Genomic DNA, 22,544 nt, shown 5'->3' with positions numbered 1-22,544 from the left:
TATCAGTTATCATAGAGATGATAAATTAGGAAACTTAAAGAGAAGAGTTAAAGAATACATTTGAAAGTCTCATAATAAGTTGAAGTGATAATATTTGAGAATGATTTATCTGAATGAGATTAACTAGTGCAATGAACAAAAGAAACATTTCATGCGTCAAAACATCAAAAGATACATCATTGAGTTGAGAAAATGAATTGAAGAGTTTGATTTGATTGACAAGGGTATAAGTGAATAATTTGAAATAGTTTTGTCAAAAGAATGCATGGCCAAATGTCAAATTACAGTTCATATGACAAGTTAAGCTATATATGTTTACATGAAAGGTTTTCAAGTTTGAAAACTTTGTCATCTAATACAATACAAAAATTTAAGGGGCTAATTATTCTAAAATGTGCTTAATTTAGTTACTATAACTAATTATTTATTTAATTATATAATTATTATTTTTATAATAATTACTCACAACTTAATTTCATTAGGATCTCACCAACGTTCTACTTCTATTTATGATATTATTATTTTATTTCAAAATTGTTTTTTTATTAGTTAAATATAATATTTTATTATTAAAAGAGTAATATATATATATGATAATTTTTCTTTCCTTTGTGTCAGTGCACATATGACAAAGTTGATTTCAGAAGTAAATAGTTAAAATATTAGTTAAGGGAATATAATAGTAGCGCGAGGTGCTCGTGAATGTGTTAATTTTGTTTCACCCCTAACAGATGTCACCATAATTATGAGTGAGTTTGGCTAAATAAAATGAAATAGTTAATTTTGTTGCATATATTAAGAGTGAGTATGGGTAAATAAAATGAAATAGTTTTTATAAATTAAAATTAACTTTTATATATATATATATATATATATATTTCAAAATTTAATTATATTGGTTTGAGATCTCACATTAACTAGAGATTAGGACATTTTATTGTATATAAGTGAGTGCAAACTTTAATAACCAGTTTTATTAATAACCAGTTTTATGGAGTTGAGCATACAATAAGTGAGTGCAAACTTTAATAACCAGTTTTATTAATAACCAGTTTTATGGAGTTGAGTTATGCTGCTAACAGCTGTCCTTCACCGCTTAAGAAAAACCCTAACCAAAAAATACTCAATAAATTAAAGTTTCTCAGATTTTGACTGAATGAACCACCACAGACCTCTCTCAAGTCGATGAAATTTAACATTTTCTATCAGGATTTATATATATGCAGGTTCTATTGATTTTACGGTGTCTTGCATGACCTTCACAATGTAAAAAAGGATTTCATTAACGCAACCGATCAACCTTCTATCTTATAAACTACATTGTCTACTAAATTTCAGTTTTTATTTAAACTTGAAAACATTGAATACAGCATGCAAACACAAGAGAAAGTTCTAAAATACAAGCATGTGATGATTTCTCCTTCTTCTGGTTTGCTGAGAATTGAAATAAAAGCATTAAGAGAAAAGCAGAGAAGAAAGTGAGTGGATTAAGTGTTGGAAGGAGCATTGTAGTTCTGAAGAGCAAGAATGCAGTCATCGATGTACTGATTCTGAAGATCTCTGCAACTGAAAACCTTTCCCATTTCTTTGGCGTTCTTCCTGTAACTACTCCCTTCTTCCTCCACAACTGCCAACCTCAATGTCTTAGCCACAGATTCCCTCGTGAAGGACCCATCTTCCTCGCTCCTCGCCACCTCGATTGCCACCTTCTTTTCTTCCAACACCCTTGAAAACAGAGCTTGGTCTAGCAAATACGGAAGAGTCACAAGAACATGACCAAAGTTAAGCATTTCAACAAGAGAGTTGGTGCCACAGTGAGTGACGCACCCCCCAATGGCTGCATGCCCCAAGATCTTACTCTGGGGTGCCCAACTCTTCCAAACAAACCCACGATCTTCTGTTCTCTCCTCAAACCCCTCTGGCAACTCCAATGAATCCTCTTTCATGTTCCTAAAAGCCCAAAAGAAAGGGAGCTTCGAAATCTCAATGCCATGAGCCAACTCGGTAACGTCCTCCTGACTCAGCTTCAACTCGCTCCCGAAAGCAATGTACACCACTGAGGAGCACTCTTGCGAGTCCAACCACTCCTTGATTCTGAGCCAGTCGGGGTTTTCGTCTTCCTCTCCAACATCCTTTATCTGTATCGACGGTGGAACCAAACCCACCGGAATCACGGGCATGTCGTACCTCTGAGAGAGATAATCCAACCATTCTCCTTCGAGTTCTCTGCTTGTCCTCAGAAGAAACATGTCACAGCTGGAATAAACCTTTGCAAGATCGAAACTGGCGCAGCGACCGGTGTCGTCATCTCTGCGAGAGCGCATTGCCCTTATGATCTCGTAAGGCCTGAGATGAAGGGTTGTTTGAAAAGGAAGCCACTTTGGGTTACACATGTCTTGAATATTGAAACTTGAGGTGCGTGCTTCTTTGGGTGGATCGTAGAAGACTTTGTTCCAGGCTGCGGTTAAGTTGTAATGCGCACAGGGAATGCTGAGGCTCTTGGCTATTTCTGGTAACCACTCAGTTGCAAAATCATAGAAAACCCAATCGGGTCTTGAAGTTTTGAGCAACTCCAACACAGGATCTTGGAGACCTTCGTAGGCTAACTTGAGGTGACAGATCTTTGATTTGGGAATGTCCATTGTGCTTTCTGCACCTTCTGGGAGATGCTCAGTTTGTGGTAAGGGTAATCTCACCAGTTTGATGAATGGTTGTAAGGGTTGGGGGATTTTGGGCATGCGATCGATGTTTTTGGGAGTGCTTATGAAGGTGACAAAGTGACCCTTTTGCGCCAGAATCTTTGCCAGCTCCGAATAAGGATTTACGTGACCTGCTGCAAGCCATGGGAGCATTGCAATGTGCAGAGGCTTCTCAACCTTATTCTTGCCATTTGAGGAAACTACAGGGACACAATCCATCACTATCACTCTTTCTCTTCTCAACTTCAAACATATCTATCTACATACATATATATATACACCTACAGGGACACGTGTCCGCTACTCCGCGTGTCGTGTCCGCTACTCCGCTACATAGGTAGGTTTCAAAATTAATTTAAACTTAATTTTGAAATAAAATAATAATATCCTAAATAGAAGTATAAAAGAAGGATGGTGTGATCCATAATGAAATTAAGTTGTTAAGTATAAACTCATTCCCATCCTTCACGGATCTTGGTTTGTTTTTTAAAAAATATTATTATTAAAAAGTTATTTTTAAAAGTTATTCCTTGTTTTGCTCAATTTTATGTTTAATTATGTTTTTCTGGACCCGAGAAAAACACATGCCTATTATTATGACAATGTAAAAATAATTATGATCTTATGGATTTAGTCATTTTTACTTGTGTAATACAGCTAAGTGCAATATTGTTTTGATTGTGGTATATGATTTTTTTTCCATAAAATTATTAAATAAAAACAAATTTTAAATATTCAAATAATTAATTATTATTTAATTAAATTAAAAATCATTTTATAAATTAAACTATTGATATATAATAAAGTATTTTTTATTATTAATAAAAATTTATAAAATAATTTTTTAAATAAGTAGTTAATCATTAGTTACTTACTAATTTAAAATCTAAAATATTAATCATTAAAATTAATTTAAATACAAATTTAAAAACTATTTTATAAATTTTTATTAATAATAGAAATTTTATAATTTTTTAATCTCTAAATTAGTATATAATGTAGTTAATATAGTGAAAAATTATTTTTTATCTCTAAATTTTGTTATAGAGTTTTTTATTTTGAAATGCTTAACGATTTTGTTATAGAGTTTTTTATTTTGAAATGCTTATAATAATTTTTTGATAAAATAAAATAAAATCAAGCTGGCTAAACATTTGACTATAGTGTATTTATATTTATGAAAATAGCATTTTTTTTATTATAAAAAAATGTTTTTAAGTGTTAATTTTAGAACTACTCATAAATTAATTTATAGTTTTGATTTAACTAATTCATAATATTTAATATTGTAACGTGGTTGGATGAAAAATGTGGATTCTGAGTATCATGATCCTTTTTCTTTTGCTTCGTTCACTTATTCCATCTATGTAAGCTTTTAATGACTTCTTTTTCTGATTCCTAAAATGGTAAGAGGAGTTCTCTGAGTCGTACCGATTCATTCTCAGTTTAAGAAATTTTCTAAAACAACTTCCCAAGAAGTATAAGAAACATTAGGCCCAAATTTGGCAAAATGAAAAAGAAAAGATAGGTTTCTTTAAAGGCTGCACCCACAATGTAATGCAAAGACAATAATATTCCTATTATTTTTTAAAAACCCCAAAATACACATAATATCCACACTACTCTTTCTTCTTCCGGACAATGCAATTTGGTAATTTTACAGAATGGGAAATTAGCATTTATTTTTTTACATTACAGATTATAAAATCTATAAATATTCTGGATTGATTAATCCGGTAATCTTCCGGATCCATCAATCCGTAACAAAAATTAGACTTCCAGATTCAGCAATCCAGAAATCAACAAGTTGCTTTCGAAACAAGGTGAATGTCAGTTTTGAGATTTACAAAATTGTAGGGGTGCAGGAAGAAGAAGCCTTCTTTAAAGTCCTTGAGTTGTTATCAATCCCTCCAAGTTTACCTCAAGATATCGATTACATCATTCAACGTCTGTTTTAACTCACCCATCCACTTTATCTTCACAGAAAAGCTTGTATGACTTTAATAGAGTTTATATGAAACCATTATCCAACCACGAAAAAAAAATCCCACATTCACCAGTTTTCAAAAGGGACTTTGCAGTTTTGATAGCCTGAAAAATAACATTTCGTCTTCATTTGTTAGTTTTTTATTGTGTGTGCATGTTCTATAACTCATAAAGAACAAGTCATTTGGATCTGAAAATAAGATGCGCGATATTATAAGACTATGCATTTTTTGTGGGAAGAATGAATCTCTACATTTTATTATAACATTAAGGGGAATAAAATAAAAGCTGCGTGTTTCTCATGTCACCACTGTTTATATTCATTTCTGTGTGGTGGTTCCTATTAGATTCGTTTTTGCTTATATAAAACAGAACGCAGATACCATCTCTTCCTTGTACAGAAAAAGGGTTGCAGATGGATCACTCAGTTTCAGATTCATCCAATGCTAAAACTGATAAGCCTCTTCATGTTGTGATGTTCCCATGGCTAGCCATGGGCCACGTATTCCCCTGCTTCGAGGTTTCCAAGATCCTTGCACAAAAGGGTCACTATGCCACTCTCGTTTCCACCCCCAAGATAATAGATCGCTTACCTAAACTCCCTCAAACCTTATCACCATTTCTCAAGCTAACCAAATTGCCCTTATCGCCCCACATCGACCAAAACAATCTCCCACAAGATGCTGACTCCACAATGGACATTCCTTCCAACAAACTCTATTACCTCAAATTAGCCTATGATGCTCTCCAACAACCTATGACTCAAATCCTCAAAACTTCAAACCCTGATTGGGTTTTCTATGATTTTGCAGCCAGTTGGATCCCACAACTGGCCAAAAGCCTCCACATTCCCTGTGCCTATTTCAGTCCCTGCCCTGCCTGGAGCATATGCTTCTTTGACACACCAAAACAACAACTTGGTGATGCTGCTGCCTCCAGAACAAACCCTGAAGATTACTATGGCCCTCCCAAGTGGGTTCCTTTCCCTACAAATATTGGCCTGAGACCATATGAGGTGAGGAAGTTGTTAGAAGATGTCAAAGTTAACGAGACTGGCGCCTCACCTGTTTTTGATTTGAATGAAGCAAATTCTGGCTGTGACATGTTTGTGATCAGAAGCTGCAGAGATCTTGAGCCAGAGTGGTTGGATTATCTTGGTGAGTTTTACCACAAGCCTGTGGTTCCTGTGGGGCTGCTTCCACCAGTGCAAGTGATGGATTCTGAAGAGGAAGACAATAACCCTGATTGGGTTCAAATCAAGGCGTGGTTAGACACACAGAAAGCATCATCAGTGGTGTACATTGCATTTGGGAGTGAGGTGAAACTGAGCCAAGAAAATCTCAATGAACTGGCTCTTGGCATTGAGCTTTCTGGTTTGCCTTTCTTCTGGGTTCTGAGGAAGGGGTCAGTTGAGTTGCTGCCAGATGGGTTTGAGGATCGGATCAAAGATTGTGGGGTTGTGTGGAAAACATGGGCACCCCAGGCTAAGATTTTGGCTCATGACTCCATTGGAGGTTGCTTGACTCACTGTGGTTCTGGTTCAATGATCGAAAATCTCTACTTTGGACACGTCCTTGTGATGTTGCCGTTCTTACTAGACCAAGCATTGTATTCAAGGGTGATGGAAGAGAAGAAAGTGGGAATCGAGATTCCGAGGAACCCGGAAGATGGATCGTTCAGAAGGAGCTCCGTGAGCAAGGCAGTGAGATTGGCAATGGTGGAGGAGGAGGGAAGTGCTTACAGAGAAAATGCTAAAGAATTGGGCAAGAAATTTAGCAACAAACACTTCCAAAACCAATACATTCAACATTTCATTCTTTCCCTTCAAAATAGTAATTAAAAATGGATATGTATTTCATACCTCTTTTTTTTTGTTTTTGAAATAAACTAGTTCTTTAGTTCAGCCATTGACCTGAACGTGTTCAAGACTCAATAATTTTAATAGTGAATTATTAAACTATAATAATAAATAAATCTATTATTTTAATTAATATTTATATAATTGAGTTTATTTGAGTTTTAATTATTATTTTTGTTAATTTTGTGATTTTTGAGGAAATGATGCGAAGAAATGAATGAACCAAATAGGCAAAGTTCAAGTTATTTATTGAATAAAATAGAAAATAAATTTTGAGGAAAAAAAATAAAAAAATAAAATTTATAATATCTCATAAACATAATTAGAAAATATTTTCCAAAATACAATAACTCTAAAAGTAAAATAAAAAACAAATAAAATTAAAATATAAAAAAATAAAATAAAGAAAGATAACATATATATTGAAATAAAATAAAAATATAAAAATAAAATAAAATAAAAACAAATCAAAATAAGATATCAATACTATACTATAGTCTTACAATTATAAGACAATGGTAGTAATTTTAAGCTCAGATGCCATTATTATGATACTTTTCTTATGCTTAGTTGAAAGAAAATATAGAAAATAATAATTTTAAAAAATAAAGACACTCGTTATACTTTTTATTATCATTAAATTACATAATTTTAAAAATATCTTTTTTCAATTGTACTTTATTAAATAACTAAACTTCAAATTTATTTTTTTACTTATATGTTTAATTTTCTTTGTCTATTTTCATTATCTTAATTTCTCTTGTACAAATTTCTATATAAGTATATCTCTAACATTCATATGGATATAATCAAAGTTTTATGATTGAACCTTTTGTGCAAGTTTCCATACAAGTGCATGTCACATGTATATGAAATTTATTATACTGATAGCCATAATTAAAAATGTCACATTAAATAAAATAAAGTATATAAAATTATTGCAAAGTTCAAGTGTACATAAATTCATGAGTAAAAAATAAAGTGTAGAAATTATTATAATATCATATAGTGTAATGCATTTAGAAACTGATAAAATAAAAAGTATAGTTAAGTAATACCTAATGTTGAGATATCCATTTTTTTATGACATTAGGTGAAACACTCTAACATTTAATTTTATTTCTACTTATTTTTTAATTTGTTTCTTTCCACTGTTATAAAATGGAATATATGAAAATAAAATAACAGCCTGCAAGTATCTCCTAACACACGTTTTTCATGTGATAATGTTTTATACAAATAATTTACGCATACGCATGGTCTGCAGTTTTAAAACTCAACCACAACCCCATACATTTTGATTTAATATAATTCTAATATGGGTTTAAGACTATTTAAAAAAATATATTAATTTTAAAAAATTTAAATTTATTGTATAAAGTTTTGTTACAATTATAAAAATAAAAAATAACTCATTTTGAACCAATGAAACATCTTTTTATTTTTGAAAAAAAAATTAAAACATATTTATGTATATACATCTTTATTGTCAATTTATATAATATATAGATTCGTTTTATGTGTCCTACACTTTAAAAATTATATGTATTTTTGTGTATCCTACACTTTAAAAATTATATATATTGTCGTATCCTACACTTTAAAAATTATATATATTGTCGTATTCGTATTCGTGTCATATTAGTGTCCATGTATGTGTCCGTGTTATATCAATATCCATGTCAGTATTTATGCTACATGTATTTTTTAATCAAAATTATTCATTGTTTTTTATAAATGAAATTTGGTGTTTTGTGGGTTAAGGTTTAGGAAAAAAATATTTGATAATATAAAAGTTAACGTGCAGGATATGTTAGTCCATAACTTTGTAGTGACCACGAGGAGATGTAATAATATTATATTAGAGGCGTGGCGCCCGTTTGACTTGTTTATTCTTTGCATAGGAAAACAAAATAGAAGATGAAAAACTAAGAATATAACACAATCTTTGTCTGTCTAGAAAGTAAATATTTGTTAACAAAGATCTTCATCCTCTTTCAAAGCTGTCGAGTATATATATGATCGTTGTCTCTGAAGTAGTTAACACTGAAAAAACTGGAATCGAAGCCAAGTGAAAGGAAATCACACTGCGTGCTGATGGATTGTGTTGGCCCAGTTTCATCTCATGCAAATGGCAATGCCAAAATTCAGAAACCTCTTCACATTGCCATGCTCCCGTGGCTGGCCATGGGTCACATATATCCATACTTTGAGGTGGCCAAGATTCTTGCTCAGAAGGGTCATCATGTCACCTTCATAAACAGCCCCAAAAACATTGATCGCATTCCCAAAGCCCCCAAAACCTTACGACCATTCATTACATTGGTGAGGCTACCCTTGCCACACGTGCAGCATCTTCCAGAAGGCGCAGAGAGCACGATGGACATTCCCTCCACAAAGAACTGCTTCCTCAAGAAGGCTTATGAGGGCCTCCAAGACCCTGTTGCTGAGTTGCTCAAAACTTCGAAGCCTGATTGGGTTTTCTACGACTTTGCAGCTGCTTGGGTCACCCCAATAGCTAAGAGCCTCAACATTCCCTGTGCGCATTACAATATAACCCCTGCTTACAACAAAGTCTTCTTTGATCCACCCAAGGACAAAATGAAGGATTACTCCATCGAAACCATATGTGGCCCCCCCACTTGGCTTCCTTTCCCCACAACGCTTCGTCTCAGGCCTTATGAGTTCTTAAGAGCATTGCAGCGCAATAGAGACCAGGAGACAGGGGAAAAGGCTGATTTTGATCTCAACAAAGCATATTCCAGCTGTGATTTGTTTCTTCTCAGAACCTCCAGAGAGCTTGAGGGAGAGTGGTTAGATTATCTTGCTGGCAACTACAAGGTCCCTGTGGTTCCAGTGGGGCTGCTTCCACCATCCATGCAGATAAGAGATGCTGAAGAGGAAGATGAGAACCCTGACTGGGTCACAATTAAGGAGTGGTTGGACGCAAAAGAGTCGTCTTCAGTGGTGTACATTGGATTTGGAAGCGAGTTGAAGCTGAGTCAGGAGGACCTCACTGAGTTGGCTAATGGCATTGAGCTTTCAGGGTTGCCTTTCTTTTGGGCTCTAAAGAACCTGAAAGAGGGGGTACTTGAGTTGCCAGAGGGGTTTGAGGAGAGAACGAAGGATCGTGGGGTTGTTTGGAAGAGTTGGGCACCCCAGCTTAAGATCTTAGCTCATGGGGCAATTGGGGGATGCATGAGTCACTGTGGTTCTGGTTCTGTGATTGAAAAACTTCATTTTGGGCATGCCCTTGTGACCCTCCCTTATTTGCTTGACCAAGCCCTGTTTTCAAGGGTGCTAGAGGAAAAGAAAGTGGCGATTGAGGTGCCAAGGAGCGAGAAAGATGGGTCCTTTACAAGGGACTCTGTGGCCAAGACATTGAGGTTTGCAATTGTGGATGAGGAGGGAAGTAGTTTAAGAAAGAATGCAAAGGAGATGGGGAAGCTTTTCAGTTCGGAAGAACTTCACAATCACTACATTGATGATCTCATTGCTGCACTTCACAAATATAGGATTTCTTCCACCAGTTAAGCAGTGTTTGTGCCTTCCATTTTCTTAATTTTCTCTTCTGTGAGGTGCCTTTTGTCTTGTAATAAAGGAGGGCCAATTGAACAACTGTTAGTAGCAGCATTTTTTGTTGGAGTGTTAGGTTTTTTATTTCTGAATTTATTTTCACCTGTGTCTAAATGTGAAATTAATAATGTTATTGCAAAGAATAATGATAATAGTCAAGTGACTCACGGAAGAATTATTTAATTTTAAAATGTTGATAGGAATAATAACTAAATTAAAGTTAATTTAAGGAAGAACTGCATTTTGCACAACTAAGAGGAGTGCATCATGGATACACACTACAAGATTAAATGATAATAAACAATCAAAGGAAGCTCATATCTTAGTATATAAATATTTGAGAATATATAATCTAATGAATGGAAAAATGTCTAGATAGATTTTTACCCAGTTTTGCGTGGTCAAATCATATAATGTGGACTCTAATGAAAACTTGATTTGCCTTTTCAATTTATAATTTCAATATGACAATACAAATCAGAGAATTTTGTTACAGTTACCTCTGACTTAATCATTTTAAGGAAACCAACGAGGAAAAGGAAAAAAAAAACAGTGCAGAGGATTTGAAGACTTGTTTCAAACCCTCACACTAATTGGATGCTTGAAGTTTCCCACATGAAGCAGATGTTGTCCCAGTGGAACTTTCCTGTTGCCAAGCTCATCAACGACACTCAAATCCTTGCAAACATCCACCTTGAACCTAACCTGTGTTTCTGATTTTCCTGGTAAGTGCACTTTCTCAAAAGCCAACAAGTGTTTCTGAGGGGCATTGTGCACATGAGGAGGAGTAAAGAACAATAAAACTACATGGTTACTGCTCATTTGCCCCAAGTTCTTGACCCCAAGGTGGATATCAAAGGCTAAGTTTTGGCAATGCTCATCAGCAACATCAAGTGACGTGCATTCTGAGGAACGACATTCATGATCCTCTGCGAGAGGAACAGACACCAACTGTGGTGCCTTAACTATTTTATGATCAATACTAGAGAAACTTAATCCATCTCCAAAGGAGAAAACAGTTTCCCCTTTGTAAAATCTATATGTTCTACCAGGGTAGCCTGTTGCAGGATCTGCCCTCATGTTCATGTTGGTCATTGGTACCTTGTTTACATATGATTGTGGATACCATGTCATGGGAAGCCTTCCACCTGCATCAGGAAATTATCCTCCAGTGTCAAAGTTGCAACATTATAGGATTGATTTCTTTCATTCAAGAGAAAACGTGAATGACTTACTTGGATTATAAAACCCAAAAATCACGTCTGCTATGGCAGCTCCACCAGCTTCGCCAGGGTAGCCAACCCATAGAATGCTTGTGATTTTATCATTAGATTTAGCAAAGGACACATCCATGCCCCCACCAGACATGATGACAAGAATCACAGGTCCCTTGGATGCATTTGCAACTTGACTCACTAGAAGTTCTTGCTGTCCTGGAAGAAGAATGTTAATTCTGTCAAGACTCTCTGCCTCTATAGCAAGACTTGCACCCACTATAATCACCGTTGCATCTGCAGATGCTGCTATTTGTGTGGCATCATCTAACTCCGCATTCGCACATTGCACGTTGGGACAGCCAGGAGCATAGCTCGTTGGAACTAAGGCTGTTAGGGCTTGCAAGGGTGATATATAGTTACAAGGAATGCCTGCAAAATTTCATAGATCAAATGCGATGTTAAGCACAAGGTAGAGATAAAAAAGTGTTCAACAACAGTAACAAACTGTAAGGTCATGGACCTGATCCGATTATTGATAATGTATGAATTGTTTTCCAACCTAAGTATCTAACATAATATAACAGCACAAGTCATGGGATTTCAATTGATTAGTCTTAATCACTCAATTAAGTCATAATCATGACCACGAGCGGAGAGGTTAGGATTTGGTCCATATATACCAGATAACACTCTACAGAAAGGCATCATCTCATACACACTGGTAAAGGGTATACTTATCCTTGACCACCTTGAATGTTCTAGATCAGAGATCAATCCTATACTCTTGGCTAGAACACAAACCATCATAAATTTTGCCTACAGTTAATAGGTTTACCAAATTTGGGCTAGTTCCCAACTTTATATCCATGAGGCTATTATAGGAGTAGGAAATTTTGATACCTTCATAGTTTCCAATCATGACCCTAGTAGCATTAGCATTGGGCCCTATAACTCCCAATGATTTAATGGCTTTGGCATTGAGAGGCAAAGATCCTGCACTGTTTTTAAGCAACACAATCCCTTGCCTTGCAGCTTCACGGGCAAGCTCCCGGTTCTCTGAAGTGCATACATCCTTGGGACCAAGGTTTCCATAAGGTTGCTTGCTTGGATCACCATCAAAGAAACCAAGACGCATCAATGTGGCGAAGTTGTTGGAGGCAGCATTGTTAATGGCTGCTTCATCCACAAGCCCTTGCTTCACTGCACCTTCTGTATATTTCCCAAGATAATCTCCACAGTCCAAATCCAACCCTGTGAAATCAAAATTACATAAGTAAACAGGTATCTTGCATAATTTGTGCAAATGGCTATCATGGTTTATTGATACTCCGGAAATTAGCAGAGAATATGGAAGTGTATATAGTCTTTTCATATTTTCTGACCTGACAGAATGGTTTGGGCTGCAGCTTCTTCAGGAGTTTTGGTGTAGTGCTGATCTTTGAAAAGCACTTGTACCGAGTCACAGTCCGAAACGATATATCTGCATAGACCACACATTCATATCATAGTAAAAACTACATTAACAAACATAACCAATTTACCACACCTAAATTATAAGATTTAGGAATTAAAGATACCCATTTAATTTCCATTTGCCTCGAATAATCCCCTTAAGAAGGTCCGGGTCTGCGCAGGTTGGTTTTCCATTAACCTGATTGTAGGAACACATGACACTGGCTACATTCCCATCAATCACACAGCTCTTAAACGGTGGTTGGAATGTGTCATCCAAATCTTGTTGAGTCACCTAACAAATTCAACATATAAGAACGGGTGATAAAATGATTTTTCTGCATCTAAATCACATTAGCTTGTTGAGTTTTCAATCAATGTATGTAGTAGATTACCACAGCATTGAAGGTGTAACGCTGAACACCTTTCCAGTTATCCAAATCATAGGCTGTGTAGTGTTTGCAACAAGCAGCAACCTTGAGCTTGTTGGAGTCTCCATCATCGGTTTGTTGAAGACCTTTCACGTATCCTGATGCATATTTACTACTTAGCAAAGGGTCTTCACCCGGTGTCTCCTGTCCTCTTCCCCATCTGGGATCTCTGAATATGTTTATGTTTGGCGACCAATAAGTCAAACCGGCTAGCCCCACATTGTACATTGCTCTGGCTTCCGTAGAAACTACCTGAAATAACCACAATTAGACTTAAACACCAAATGATAATTCACAAAAACAGATGATCCTGTATCCAAATATCGCCTATAATACATTTTGATTATTTAAAGCAATTTAGTCATTTCCCATTTATGTGCTATAAAAATTGAAAATAGAGATTGTTATCAATGTTTGAACTGTATCATTGGCAAACAATCAACATCAAACCCTCTCTGTCACTCACCTTAGTTCCAACAATAGGCTAGAAAAAGGGGGGTAAAACACATAAATATCTACATCCAAATTCTACAGGTTCACATGAGACTAACCATAAATTTATGTTTCATTTATTATTGTATTGGTTATTCAGACGATAGTACCTAAAAGTCGTGAGTGATAAAAAAACAATGTAACCACTCCTACCCACCCATCTACTTCTCCTGATCAATTAGGGATAGCTTCAACCTTACTGCTAGAAACACCTGTAAATAACTGCATATTAAAATAACTAAAAAGTTAAGAACAGCTAATATAGATTCTTTCGTTGCGTTTTAATTTCCTCTTCCTCTGACTCGTTAAATCAGTAATGTACAGTGTACAGCATTATGAAAGCAATAGAGAAGTACCCACAGTGCCACAATTTTAAAGACTCGGAACCCATAAAAGGACATTTCATTACACATTCAAAACCTCACCAAACTCCCTCAAATTTTGTGATAAACAACCAACTGGGGTGATTAAAGTTAACTACTTTTGATGTCCTCATTCAGTAAAAAGGGAAAGAAACCACCCTTTCCCATTTTTTGAGGAACCGTTGTGAATTGTGATCCACCCCCAAGAAAGAAAAAGGGCAAAAACTGACTTCAAAGCATGAGAGAGAGGGAGGGAGAGAAATAGTTCAAAACTCACTCTTCCGATGGCTTCAAACAGAGAAGAGTTGAAAGAAGCTGCAGTGAGAATGGGCATGGGAAAACTGGTTGCACCGGGCACGACACTGGAAAAGTGAGTCCCAGGTCCAATGTTGGACACTCCATGAAGTGCCTCAGACCACCACTCATACTTGGGAATCCCAAGCCTACTCACGTTAACAGCAGAATTCACCAAATTTCCGATTTTCTCTTGCAATGTCAACCTCTTCACCAAGTCGGCGACCCTGTCCTCCACCGAGAGTGACTTGTCACAGAATCCGTAACCCGCCAAAGCCGGGTTCTTGGCAACATCGCAGGCAAAAACAGCGGACGTTTGCCCCGAAACCCGTTCACAACTAAACAAAACAGCGACAACACACACAAATGAGAAACAGAGGAAAACAGAAACCTTCGGTTGTCTGTTTTCGGTGCAAGCCATGTTGCGACCTCGGAAACTCAAAACAAAAAAAAAAGGTTGATGGATGAGCACGCTAAAGAGGGTGCGTGTGTGAGCTTGTTGTTTAGGAATAAAAATAAGGTATATATTGTGTATGGTGATAATGAGGACACATTGTTTTTTAGCAACCCGTGAAGGGTGAATACAGAGGGAGGTGATGATGGAAGCCCCTCCCTCTGAAAGCAGTAGTTTTTGTTGGTTTTGGCGGATAGGGAAGGAAACAAGTGAAAGAAAAAATGTATATACAAAATGCTCAATAACTCTATCAGTTATTGATATTTGCTTTGAAACACAACTTGGGGTGGGTATATATATATATATATATATATATATATATATATATATATATATATATATATATATATATATATATATACAAGTTCTTTTTTTTTTTACATAAACTAAATAATGTCATCAGCAGCAAGATTGCCTGCTACGGTAAATCACGTGAGAAAGGGTGAAAGGACTTTGGCGGCTAGATGCCTTTGTATTGTGGGGTTGTTTGGGTTTCATGAAAGCAATGAAATTTTAGGCTTACATCTTAAAACCTCGTTCAAATAGTTCTATGCAGACTAATTGCAAAGATTAGAAGAGAATCAACAAGCTTTGCATCTATTCTATATTATAATTTCATCATATTTTTAGTGGATGAAAGATTTTTAATGATGGGATGTGGGAATATGGTTCGTTGTCTCTCCAACTGGACATGATGGACATGGAAGTAGCATCTGTGCTGTCATTTTCATGGCCAAAGCCAACTGCCATGGATGTATGATAAGTGAACCAAATAATTATAAAGAGTATGAGAAAACGGGTTAATCGTTTTGTGTTCTTTTGTGTCTGTGATTAGTCATAGAGATGCTTTGTGTTTTTGTTCATGCATCATGACAGTCTTTCAAATTCCAATGCATCAAACTCTTTTTAATAAATACCTAATTTTATTTCTAAAAAAGTCACTCCACCCAATTCAAATATGAATAGAAACAAAGTCACCAAACAATCATTTGAAATTTTAATTATAAATGTAGAATATTTTAGCCATTTATGTAATGTGAAGGAATTAATAAATGGTTTTTTAAAAATAATATTGAATGAAATATTTTTTTGTATAAACCAATTTGGGTGTTTACTTCTGTTATTAACCTGAAATGGTTGGGATATGGATTATGAAAAAAGAGAAAAAAGATGTGGGAGGAAAATAAATAATTGGTTTGGGAGATGTAATTAACGTTGTACTTTTGGTAGTGGCCTAGTGGGATGGATAAATTGAATGAGGAAATGGGGTGTATGGTGTTAGTTTAGGATGTCGGCAAAAACTACATCAAATGAACAAATGTTTGAACAAATGAACATGTGGATAAAAGAGAAGGTTTGTTTCTCATATTCGCACTTTATTTTTCTTTCTTATATTTTAATACTCTAATTCATTCACCAAGCTTCTTGGGTTCTCATAAAACCATTATAATAAAAATTAAATTTTACAATATTTATGCATTAGTTCAAATCGAAAAACATATCTCTGAATTGTAGCTTTATTTTTTCATATGTAGAATTGAAAATATGCCAAAAAAAATTACAATAATTTATATATTACAATTTAATTAATTGAGTTACTTCAATTTCATTATTTGAGTTAAGATAGGGTGGAGCCGAGCACAGGTGAACCACTCTGAGTGGCTACTCATAAAAGCGTGACGTTAAAGTTCAGATGAGTGGGACCCACTATCATGCAATGCAGAACATTATCGACGGAGAGAGAGTGTGTGGGGTCCACTTTGAGTGAGGTTGAGATCCTCACTGTAAACCACCCAATCTCAACTTCACAACTAAACTATTAATCTCATCCATCAATAACACTAAAAAAAACATACATTTCATATTATTTATAATAATATAATAATTTTTTAAAATTAAAAAATAAAATAAAATATTAATTTATTATAGTGTGAGGTGTGTGTTTTCATTGTTCAGAGGTGTTAATATATCACACTTTTTCTAAAGTGCGAACTTGGAGAAGAGTGAGTTCTACGTTCAGAATATCCACTCTTCTTTTTTTCTAATGTTCATGGTTTTTTAGGCCTTAATTTCTTCACAACATTGTTATTATTATTATTATTAATTATTTACTTTGGTAGACAAAATCAAGTTACTTGCACAACACTCCCAGGGATGATGAATGGTGATGTTTTAAACTTTTTTTAATTATTAAATTTTTTGGTGTTAAAAACATGATTACGAGTTGTGAAATTGTATGTGTAGTTGTGACACCTCTCGTGTATCCCATTTGATTGGTTTTATACAGCTGTGTTGGGTGGGTTTGTGTGTCTCTCTCCTCGTGTGATGTGATGATTGTTCCATGAATGGTAGATAGATGGTAGAGAAGTCAAATGAGCTAAAGCAACTCAAAGACTAATATGCTTTTTTGGGTGATTCCCAAAGGGTTAACACCAAGAACCAAGAAAAAGCATGGTTATGGTTTTGGGATAATTTATTATGTTTTGATGAAATCTCTTTAACCTAAATACAGATTGTGTTGCAGGGTGATTGGTTTACAGAGAGAGGGAAACATTCACCTAAATTGGTCAAAGTAGGCATATATTATATTTTTCTATAGGCACCCCCTAAAGCACCTCCTCTTCTCCAACTCACACAAACCTACTATATATGCCATTCCCAATCAATTCAAACTTCTACCTACTTCAACTCAAAAACTCTTCTATTTCCTCCTCTTCAACCCAATCTACCCATAGATAATCACCTCATCTAACTCACTTCTATCTCTCTTTTTTTAATCTTATTATTTCATCTCAAAAGTTGCACATTACAATTCTATTCCCTTTCAAACAAAAATACAATAGTAGAAATTGTAAGGACTTTAAATTCAATTAATTCTCCATTTATTGCTTACATAGTTGTATCTTTAAGGACAAAATGATCTTCAATTGTATTGGTATGAAGTACCAATTGAATGATACAGTGTTAAGTGTATTTACTAAACTGTGTATTAACAATGATTAAATTGTAAGCAAATTAGATAATGCGAAAGTTAATTATTACATAGTCTTTATTAATATCTATAAATAAAATGATTCATTAAATATTGTAAATAAACAATACAATTAAGATAAAGATACATTATTACAATATTAATTATACATAAATATCGAATACTTACACTACAAGAAAATCATGAAATAGAAACCAATTTTTAGAGACCAAAATAAATAGTTACAATAGAAACTAAAATAGATACCATTTTAGAAACTAAAAAAAAAATTGATTTCTAAATTAGTTTCTATTATTTTCTATTATTGTTAAATAGTTTCTAAATTGGTATCTAATTAGCAACTAAGGTTTTAGATACCAATTATTTAGTTTCTAAATTTAGTCTCTAAAACCTTGGTTGCTAATTAGATACCAATTTAGAAACTATTTAGCAATAATAGAAAATAATATAAACTAATTTAGAAACTAAATTTATTTTTAGTTTCTAAAATGGTCTCTAATTTAGTTACTATTGCAATTAATTATTTTGGTTTCTAAAAATTGGTTTCTATTTCATGATTTTCTTGTTACTTTTGAGTGTCTTTCCAACCAAAAACTAAAACTCGAGTAATTGAATAAAGAAAAATAAAATGTAAGGAGAGAATTTAATTTCAACCAATTAACACTAGCTTGTTACCTTCCCACACACAAACAATAGTAAAAAAATATAATAGTATTATGACTTAAAACCATACACTTAATTATTCTTTTTATTAATTTATTGTGTCGTATCATCTTTTATTTCTCTTTCTTCTTATATATATATATATATATTATATGTACTTATCATTCTAAAAAATTTAAATAATTTATTGTATCAACTTTTCTCTGTTTAAAATATAAGGTAATGAAGGAACAGAATAAACCCAACAGAGGGAAGACAAAGATCTAGATTTATTACCCTAATACTTGTTTACATTATTGTGTGACTTCTCAGACACCAATCTTTCAAGATCTAACACAAATTCACAGATGTCATCCTTTCGTGTCTTTTTTCTTTATATTATTATTACTGCACACCCCCATTTGTGGGATTTAGGTGGGAATAATAAAAAAAAATAGTAGAAAGACAAAAGAACACCAACGTTTGAATTGGTCTGATGTAAAGAGAGAAAATGAAGTGAAGAAAGTGAAAATATTGTGTATATTATACTTTTCTTTTCCTAAAACTTGCTTGCAATGTAACTTGACTGTGAAGTTATTGTCTCTTTCATCAACAGCAAGTAAAGTTTTCTCCCTTCTGTACCCAATGTGCTAAATTATCATTCCAACAAAAAAATATGTAAAAATTTACTTTTAAAGGGAGAAGAGAATCAATTGCTCTTTCGCTCTCTTTCATTTTACATATCTTTTAAGTTTTTTAATAATCTATCATTATTTTTTCAATAATTTAATTATTATTTTGTTTAACTATATATTATCTTCAATAAATATTCATATTAATATAGATTCGCTTATGAACATTCATTCGCATAAGCACAAATTAAAATTTATTCCAAAAAAGAAAAGAAAAAGACATAAAGGGAATGCAAAGATTTTTTTTCTTCAGCAAAACAAATATATTATATTATATAAGTACAGGAACAGAGTTGAGGTAGCAGTAGTAACTATTATTACATTATGACACATTTCTATATAACATAATAATCTCAGAAATGTTAAATAATATGCAGCCATAATACCAACTTAAGATGCTTCACCCTCCTGTAATAGTAAAAAACTAGTACCACACCCTGCAACAATGAAGAATGTTGTATCTTTTGTTGCATCAATTTCGTTTTAGAACAAACCAGTTGAAGTGGTATTTGGTCTAACATTTGTCTATACTTTTAAATGATTAATAGATAAATTGGGAATAAGATCAGTTGTAATAATTATCTTTTTTTTCACATCATATGCTTTTATAAAAGGCAATATATTGAAAGAGTATTCCTTGATTTGTCACTACATCCTTCCACTCACTTTCCTTTTATTTGTCTTTATTCTAAGTAGACGAGGTATTATGATTCCAGTATTCGAATTTAAGGTCTTAGACACTCTTTGGGTAAACACAAGAGAGGGAGGGAAAACATGCATTGAAATTAAAATATGGTTAAAAAATGAATTTTAAGTTTAATTTAATTTTATAAAATCAGATTATAAGGTGAAATTTGCATCTACTTATATACTATGAATTGTTATAATCTCTAGTTAATGTGAGATCTCCAACACATCTTTCACGCTGAGATTATTAACTCGTGTGCGAAACTATATATTATGGATGATCCAATAACGATTTGATAGTGGGTGGTCTGATAAGATTAATAAATAATTGTTAGGATAAACTCAAAATGATTTTAATATTGTGTTAAAAAGTAACTAACTTATAAAGTGAAATTTACACCTATTTATACCCTATATAAAACTCACGTATACTATAAAAAAAATTTGACCTAATGTAGAGTAAATCTCCAACCACTATTAAAGCTACCTACAATCTGATTTTTTTCTCATTCTTTAATAGATAGCAGTGAAAGTAATCATGTGCCTCATGCTTGCTGACAATAAAAAGTATAGTATTTAGTTTCTTAATTTCAACCTTCTATTAGATTATCGTATTGATTCAAACCATTAATAAATAATCTTTTTAGACCAAACCATTTTCTGTTTGGATTGTTCCACTTCCTTTTATGTTAAATGGTAGAAAAAGTGGCAAATGATGGTAATTTGGAGCATGTGGATGAAATTTGGACCACAAGAAAACGTTTATCAATTACACTGGAAATGCAAAGTCTAAAACGCATCAATAAGCATTTTTACAGACATAGTACAAAGGAATAAAAACTAAAATACTAGTGAATTATTAACTCTTTGGCATCTTCTACTAGACAATAAAACATTTTCCATCAATGTAATCTGTAATGTGAACCAGTGATTTTAAGTATATTAAAATTTTAATTTTTTTGCAATTTTGTCTTTTAATTACATTTGATTTTCAGTTGGTTGCTTAGCTTCGTTTGCTGACAAATAGGATAAATTAAAAACAGAAAAACAAAAGATTAAATGAAAAAAAAGACATACCAGACAAAGAAAAAAGTAGAAAAAAAAAGAAGTAAAGTCATTGTTTTATTACATTATTTTTGAAAAAACTTATTGTTAAACAAGTTCCCTTTCAACAGCCATGAATATGACCCTTGACCTTATGGAAAACTACAAATTGACATGCCAGAAAAGCATCTATATCTCTACAGTGTTTTCCATTATCATTCTTTAACAAACATTAAATACTTGTTTGCCTTTAATTGATGTAGAAATGGAATCACATGGTGCTAACCTTCAATTTCATGCTATGATTTGTTTGGCAGATGGAAGGGGTGTGTTTGGTTCTTAGTTTCCAATAATGAGATGATAAGTACTTATTTAATAGACGTTTGGCAGAACCACCATATCCTATTTTCTAGCTTCTCATTGGTCTCAAAAATTGGAGTAATTTTATTTTGATGTGCATGGCCATGTCCCACAATGGCATAACGTGAACGGGAATCAAACATGATTTTAAGCAACAAGTTAAGGAACTATTTTATCTGATTTTTCTAATCAATCATACTAATTAAAAGGCATTTGGTCCATCACCATCACCATCACCACTTTAATTGCCATTTGAGCGTGGACGCTAAAGTTTCATATATATCCACTGGTTGTGGTGCTTTTGAATGCTACAATCAATATTCTTTAAACCTTGGCCACTTTTTGGCCACCAATTACATTTTATTTTCATAACTTTTAATGCATTTTTAAGATGAGGAGTGTGGGCTCATGAGTTAATCTCATATCTCGTATAAGAGGATATACTTTTAAGTTTTTAAGTCTCATTGATTTACTTCAGAGATAGGTTGGAAGGTTGTATGGTCATGAGCCGAGTCCAATAATGTTGTTTGGAGTATCCTATTACAGTGAATGAAGATGATGAATATTCATTGTCTGATATGATGCTTTAATGTAGTGTACGTAATTGTACGTAATCGTAATGGAAAAAAAAAAAGTTTTGATAAACCCTACTTGTAGAGAAAACTAAATATAAAATAAACTTTTATTCACTTGTATATTAAAGAGTAAAATACATGGTGTGTATATATAAGAGAAAGATTAAGACCTAACTAAAATAGTAAAGGAAAGTTGGGTCAAAGAAACAAAGTCCAATAATTTACAATAGAAAATTAAATATGTTAACATATCCCTGATCACAATATTTATGAGAACTTGTATTTACTCTGACTGGAGTGAGTAGACAGAAATCATGAAATTAAAAGGATACTCAAGATTCAAATCATTAGAGATAAATACGAGTAGGAAACAAAAGGAACATCAAGATTAAATGGAAACAAAGACTGATTTATAAGATAAGAGACTTAAAAACTAAGAAGAAACATTGTTGCTAGATGAATTGTATATTCTAGAAAGAAGAGTTTGCTATTTGCTACAACAAGGAGTAATTATTCAATTAATGGTTCCTTATTTGTGTGGTCAAATGGGACAAGGAATAAGAGATATTTTTCTTTTCTTTTCTATGCAAGTCATCAATCATTTTTGTCATACAAGGTATAAAGTACTATAAAATTGTGCGAAATTGGAAATGTTTCACTTTTACTAATACAGTGACTTCCTGAGACTGTGAATGGTTTGGTAGAAAACTGAAACTTAATTTATCACAATG

General features: G+C 33.5%; 4 protein-coding genes across 4 annotated transcripts; 2 read left to right on the top strand and 2 right to left on the bottom strand.

Annotated features, from left to right (window-relative positions):
• Nucleotides 1-1,320: 1,320 nt before the first annotated feature.
• Nucleotides 1,321-2,975, bottom strand: LOC137832816 (soyasaponin III rhamnosyltransferase-like). Its single transcript, XM_068641169.1, has one exon. It carries the CDS (start codon nt 2,916-2,918, stop codon nt 1,488-1,490), a length of 1,431 nt encoding a protein of 476 aa, XP_068497270.1. The 5' UTR covers nt 2,919-2,975; the 3' UTR covers nt 1,321-1,487.
• A 1,895-nt stretch (nt 2,976-4,870) lies between these two features.
• LOC137832815 (soyasaponin III rhamnosyltransferase-like) lies at nt 4,871-6,596 on the top strand. Its single transcript, XM_068641167.1, has one exon. It carries the CDS (start codon nt 5,101-5,103, stop codon nt 6,523-6,525), a length of 1,425 nt encoding a protein of 474 aa, XP_068497268.1. The 5' UTR covers nt 4,871-5,100; the 3' UTR covers nt 6,526-6,596.
• Nucleotides 6,597-8,640: 2,044 nt separating this feature from the next.
• On the top strand, nt 8,641-10,176 carry LOC137832814 (soyasaponin III rhamnosyltransferase-like). Its single transcript, XM_068641166.1, has one exon. It carries the CDS (start codon nt 8,641-8,643, stop codon nt 10,075-10,077), a length of 1,437 nt encoding a protein of 478 aa, XP_068497267.1. The 3' UTR covers nt 10,078-10,176.
• Nucleotides 10,177-10,542: 366 nt separating this feature from the next.
• On the bottom strand, nt 10,543-15,107 carry LOC137832813 (beta-xylosidase/alpha-L-arabinofuranosidase 1). Its single transcript, XM_068641165.1, has 7 exons — nt 14,351-15,107; nt 13,184-13,471; nt 12,914-13,083; nt 12,719-12,816; nt 12,237-12,587; nt 11,355-11,765; nt 10,543-11,267 (listed from the first exon to the last, which is right to left on the bottom strand). The coding sequence occupies exons 1-7, from the start codon at nt 14,786-14,788 to the stop codon at nt 10,696-10,698; spliced, it is 2,328 nt and encodes a 775-aa protein (XP_068497266.1). The 5' UTR covers nt 14,789-15,107; the 3' UTR covers nt 10,543-10,695.
• Between the last annotated feature and the right edge of the window lie 7,437 nt (nt 15,108-22,544).

Source organism: Phaseolus vulgaris, chromosome 6 (assembly GCF_000499845.2).
Source record: "Phaseolus vulgaris cultivar G19833 chromosome 6, P. vulgaris v2.0, whole genome shotgun sequence".
NCBI lineage: Eukaryota > Viridiplantae > Streptophyta > Magnoliopsida > Fabales > Fabaceae > Phaseolus > Phaseolus vulgaris.
The sequence above is the reverse complement of the archived record's forward strand: the minus strand, read 5'-3'. Positions and strand labels throughout refer to the sequence as shown.